Raw genomic sequence first — 6,000 nt, 5'->3', positions numbered from 1 at the left:
TGAATAAGAATAGGAGAGGCCTGAATAGAAAGAGAAGTCATAAAAAGTAGTAATAACAATAGATTTGAAGTGTAAGGGTAATGTAACACCTGGAGACTCGGGGAGATTTAGTTGACTTCCTCGTGAGGCGACTTCGGAAAACAAAGCGTTGCGCGTTATTGTCGCAGGCGGTTTTTTCATTCTAGCAGGCGGAAGCAGTTCGGGGAGATTAGTCGCCCCAAAGAAGAGGCAATTAGACACTGGGTGACTAAATCTCCAGGTGTGCCCTTACCCTTACAGAGCATTTGTTTTGTTTTTTAGATGGGGTCAGTGACCACTATGTGAAAGCTGGAAAGAAGGAGGCAAATAATTGGTTGAAAGCAGAAGAGTAGCTTAGAATAAAAGGCACTGTCACATAGGAAAAGTTAAACGTGATTTATTACAGGAGATGGAAATGCAAAGTGATTTATAATAAATTCACAATTTATATGATTGAACAGAATATCCCTGGCTTATGTGTTAATGGCAAGCTCATGTGACCAACACTGACTAAACTATCCCCCACACTCACTGACTACAATAAGAAACAGTCGATTCCAGGGAACAGGGCTCCCGAGTAGAACGTTAAACAAGCCCTGTCTCACAACACCACACGCCAACAAATTCAATAAAACCCGACATCCCACTCACCGCCATGCTGCTGCTCTCTCCTCACTATGTAACACCGCAACTAGATTTGGCGCGAAAGGCCCACGTGATCGACTAAACCCGCGAAAAAAATGATGCAGTAGCGCAGAAGCGCCGCCCTAATCGTATTATTATATAAAGACAAGAAAGCGGATTTGCTTTGCTATTGGAGGAACTGCTGTTTACGTCAGGAAATGGGCGGTGGCCTTTAACCTGGATCACACAGGCACGCCCACTAGCGCCCAATTGGTGCATGTGTGATAGTTATTAATTTTGCTGGCGGAAGTAGCTGGCCCGTCATCAGGGCTCTTCTGCTCAAGGAGATGTAAATAAAGGGCTGATGTGTGTTCGGTAGATGCACTCCTCCCCTATATACCTCCCAACTGTCCCTTTTTCAGCTGGAAAGTCCCTCTTTTGACAGCTGAACCCGCAGTCCCTCATTTGTACTGGAAAGTCCCTCTTTTCTCTGTACTGAACAGCCAGAAAAAGAAACAAAGTTTCTAACTTAATTGGCTTTTAGCAGAGAGCACAGAACAGGCGCAAATAAGATACTTTGTAACAATTTTGAGACAAAAAAAAAACAGTTTAGATAAGGAGAATTCTTTTCAAACTTTCATAACCTGCCAAATTTTGTAAAATGAACTAGGTAATTAGGGGGTGTGGCCACAGAACGGGGCGTGGTCAAAAAATTGCAACACGTGCGAAAAAATGTTGGAAGGTATGCTACATGTCAATGTGAAGTTACCAGGTCGCCTAAAAGGGCAGCGACATGTTTTCTGTAAAAAAATAAAAATGCTGTCATGGGAAAAAAAATTTTTTTCAAAATGAATCAGTTAATAGTGCTGCTCCAGCAGAATTCTGCACTGAAATCCATTTCTCAAAAGAGCAAACAGATTTTTGTATATTCAATTTTGAAATCTGACATTGGACTACACTAGACATATTGTCAATTTCCCAGCTGCCCCAAGTCATGTGACTTGTGCTCTGATAAATATCACTCTTTACTGCTGTACTGCAAGTTGGAGTGATATCACCCCCTCCATTTCCTCCCCCCCAGCCAAACAAAAGAACAATGGGAAGGTAACCAGATAGCAGCTCTCTAACACAAGATAATAGATCTAAGAACAACACTCAATAGTAAAAACCCATGTCCCACTGAGACACATTTAGTTACATTGAGAAGGAAAAACAGCAGCCTGCCAGAAAGCATTTCTCTCCTAAACTGCAGGCACAAGTATTCTCTCTAAGGAATTTTTGTTCTGTTTTTTCCATACATTTTTTGATTGGTTGTTTTCTGTATAAATGCTCATATCCTGTGATTGTCATCAGAGCCCATGACTAAGCTCCCTGAATGGGTCCCCATTTGACAGCACAACCAACAGTCCCCGATTGCTACTTAAACGTCCGACTTTCTCTTTGATCTCCTGCACTGAACAGCCAGAAAAAGATACAAAGCTTCTAAAACTTAATTGGCTTTTGGCAGGCAGATAGCCCAGAATAGATACTTAGATACTTTTGTAACAATTTAATATAAGCAAAGAAACAATTGTAACAATTGAAGATAGGCTGCTCTTTTAGGGAAAGTTTGAATTAAAGGAAAACTATACCCCCTGAACAATGTAGGACTCTATAAAACGATAATGCATAAAACAGCTCATGTAAAACCCTGCTTCATGTAAATAAATAATTTTCATAACAATATACTTTTCTAGTAGTATGTTCCATTGGGTAATCCTAAATAGAAAATTGCCATTTTAAAATATAAGGGCCGCCCCTGGGATCCTTGAATTCACGGTGCACACAAACAAACCAAACAAACCATACATGTTAGGTCACATGAGCCAATTCACAGACAGAGTTCTGTCTTTTGCTTCCACACTTCTTCCTGTTACAGTTAGAGCTGCAGTATTTCTGGTCAGGTGATCTCTGAGGCAGCACAGAGACCATCACAAAATGGTGGCTCAAGACAGGAGACGTAAAAGCGCAGTTTGATAAGATTCTTTAATATGCCACGTAATATTATGTAAATCTGTTGCTTAAAGGGATACTGTCATCAGAAAACATGTTTCAAAACGCATGACTTGGGGCAGCTGGGAAATTGACAAAATGTCTAGCCCCATGTCAGATTTCAAAATTGAATATAAAAAAAATCTGTTTGTTCTTTTGAAAAATGGATTTCAGTGCAGAATTCTGCTGGAGCAGCACTATTAACTGATTCATTTTGAAAAAAAACATGTTTTCTGATGACAGTATCACTTTAAGTGCTCATTTTGGGGGTATCGTTTTCCTTTAAAGGGCAATTCACTTCCATTGGCAAAACTGTAATAACACCTAAAAAACACAGAAATGTGCTCAAACTTTCATAACCTGCCACATTTTTGTACATTGGACCCGGTAATTAGAGGCTGTGGTCATAAAGTGGGCGTGGTCAAACATCTGTCCTTTCTGTTTTCAAAATGTTGGGATGTATCTGCTTCAACTACCCCCCCCCCCCCCAAAAAAAAAGACTACGGCCAGGAGCACTTCTCTAAAACGTTCAGCGGTCGACTAAGAACCAGAAATCTCAGAAATGAGGGGAGGGGGGGATAGTGGAAGCCGCAGCTCTCTATTACTCTGCCTGTCAGTCACAGCGCCTCTCATTGCGGAAGCGTACGGATCAGTTACTCGGCTCGCCGCAGGAATCGAGTCGAGAGCGGAGACATCGATAAGCGGCTCAGAGGCGGACTGCAAGAGAAAGCGAAGACGGAGAGGGCACTGGCTGCAGGTATTGCTGTTACTCTGTGGAGAGTGTGTAGTGTCAGAGCTGCGGGTCGGCTTAATTATTTTTGAGGCCAGTGGTGAGGATGAAGTATAAGGCTTTACGGTGATAGCTGTTCCCCGTCTTCTTTTACTCACCCCCATGTCATTTGGTTTGACCCAACTTTCACTCACTCTCACCGTCTATCCTCACAGACAGTTTCTTATTTATTCCCCTAGTTTTGGGGGCCGGTCGGTTGTCTGCTGCGACTGCTCTCCTTGTCCACTTTCATTTCTCTCTTATGACAGTCCCCTATCCCTGTGCTCTCACATCTGTTACACACACCTTATTCTCTTGTTTATATCATTTCATAACCCGACTCTCCAGAATCAGTAAACTGAGTTAAGACCTGCTGGGAGTTGTAGTTCACCGACAGCTGGGGGCCCAAGTAATTTACCAGGGAATAGGAGCCAGTGAATGACATAGTGACAAATACACGGGGACATTTCCTCATTGCAGGACTTGATAACGGCAGCCTGGCACATTCCTCTCTTTTTATATATATATATATATATATATATATATATATATATATATATATATATATATATATATATATATACTCCAAGCTGGTGCACCATTCATCCAAATCGAATGCCCAGGTGCCGGTCATGGAAATGCATAATAAACAAAAGAGAGACAGCACTCCAGGGACTTTCCGTGAAAAAATGTAGAAATATAAGTGCTGTCTCTCTTTTGTTTATTATATATATATATATATATATATATATATATATATATATATATATATATATATATATATACTGTAAACACCCTGATCGGACCCTTATTGTGCTTCTAAACTAGGGGTATCTAGGCTGATCCCCACCTGTTGCTAAGATACTCCACTCAGCACACCACATTTAAAGGAGAACTAAACCCTAAAAATGAATGTGGCTAAAAATGTCATATTTTATATACTGAACTTATTGCACCAGCCTAAAGTTTCAGCTTGTCAATAGCAGCAATGATCCAGGACTTCAAACTTGTCACAGGGGGTCACCATCTTGGAAAGTGTCTGTGACACTCACATGCTCAGTGGGCTCTGAGCAGCTGTTGAGAAGCTAAGCTTAGTGGTCGTCACTAATTATCCAGCAGAAAATGAGGTTGGTCTGTAATATAAGCTGATGCTACAGGGCTGATTATTAAATTCTGATGCTAATTGCACTGGTTTCTGTGCTGCCATGTAGTAATTATCTGTATTAATTACTAATCAGCCTTATATTGTGACATTTATATTCTATGTGTACTGTATATTGTGAGTGGGTCCCTAAGCTCAGTAAGTGACAACAGCACAGAGCATGTGCAGTGAATCAGCAGAAAAGAAGATGGGGAGCTACTGGGGCATCTTTGGAGACACACATCTTTACTGCTAAAGGGCTGTGGTTGCCTTGAGCTGGTACAGAAGCACAAAACATAATGTACAACATTTCTAGCTACTTCTTTAGTTCTTCTTTAGTTAAGCTTTAGTTCGCCTTTAAATATCCAGGGCACAGGCTTGAGCATGCTCAGTTTGCTACTTTCTCCCACTCCCTGCTGTAATCTGAGCCTATTGCTAGAGGCAGGAAGTGATGTCACACCAAGCTTATATGGCAGCTGTTATCCTAATCTAACAGAGAGAGCTTCTAGAGCTGTTGACTCAGGTAGAATAAATTCTAGAGAATAAATATAGTTTTATAGCTTGCACTATTGTGGTTAATCTATTGGCAATAGACTGCCTTGGTAATTTTCCTTTTCTTTTATCATGTGCAGGAGGACTTCTGGTATCTTTACACCACATTTTAAGAAGGTAGTAGTGATGTGCGGGATGAGAAAAACTCAACCCACACCTGCCCAACCCCGGCTTCCACCCTCCATTTATAGACCCGCACCACCCCACCAATTATGTCAAAAAAGTGTCAGGGCAGGTGCGCACCTATGAAGTCAGAAGGCGGCAGTGTAAGGTCGTGGGTGGGGGAAGAGTGAAACCCGCCCAAAACCCTTAGGTGCAGCAAGGTGGACCTGCAGGTATTGGTCTGGCCCGCACATCACTAGAAGGGAGGGTTCCTTTTAGAGGACAGGTGACACCAAAAACAAATATGATTAATTTGACTTTTACTTTATACTATTTATGTACATATATATACCTTTTTCTTTGGGGAAAAAGAGAAGTAGAAACTCTGGTTTCTATTGCAGCATGTTTATCACCTCTGTGGTGTGCAGCCATGCATTTTCTGTTAGATAAACAAAGCCCCACCCAGTCACTTTCTCTCTGAAGCCTTGATAGAAACATTATTTACCATTTTCAGTTACAAATATCATGTTTTCTAAAAATGATGGCACACTTTTTTTTTAAAAGCGATCATTATTTATAAAAGCTTCTGGTCTTGCTGGGGGGAGGGCACTGTACCCTCTTTGCCAACGTCAGTTCAATGAATACGACTCCACTTCAGTTTTGCCTATTTTTTTAATATAGGAAATATGTACAGTTGTTATTTCATGCTCAAAACAGGACAAAATCCTCTCATTTCCCCCAGCTGCAGCCTGTTAGACTATGC

At 41.2% G+C, this 6,000-nt stretch overlaps 2 protein-coding genes across 7 annotated transcripts in view; one reads left to right on the top strand and one right to left on the bottom strand.

Moving 5' to 3' along the window:
- The window catches only part of mcm2.S (minichromosome maintenance complex component 2 S homeolog), a 17,962-nt gene extending 17,149 nt beyond the window's left edge, over window positions 1-813 (bottom strand). For both annotated transcript variants that reach the window (XM_018261393.2, XM_018261394.2), the window contains exon 1: window positions 670-813. In XM_018261393.2, coding sequence (XP_018116882.1) covers window positions 670-675 — 6 coding nt within the window. In that variant the 5' untranslated portion in view covers window positions 676-813. The remainder of the gene's footprint in view (window positions 1-669) is intronic.
- Window positions 814-3,161: 2,348 nt separating this feature from the next.
- The window catches only part of tpra1.S (transmembrane protein, adipocyte asscociated 1 S homeolog), a 32,217-nt gene continuing 29,378 nt past the window's right edge, over window positions 3,162-6,000 (top strand). For 4 of the 5 annotated variants that reach the window (XM_041561732.1, XM_041561728.1, XM_041561731.1 and 1 more), the window contains exon 1: window positions 3,162-3,430. The gene's annotated coding sequence lies outside the window, so the exon portion shown is untranslated. The remainder of the gene's footprint in view (window positions 3,431-6,000) is intronic. The other variant, XM_018261391.2, reaches the window with a different exon arrangement.

This window comes from Xenopus laevis, chromosome 4S (genome assembly GCF_017654675.1).
Source record: "Xenopus laevis strain J_2021 chromosome 4S, Xenopus_laevis_v10.1, whole genome shotgun sequence".
Lineage (NCBI taxonomy): Eukaryota > Metazoa > Chordata > Amphibia > Anura > Pipidae > Xenopus > Xenopus laevis.
Note: the sequence above shows the minus strand (reverse complement) of the source record. Positions and strands in the feature narration are given on the sequence as shown.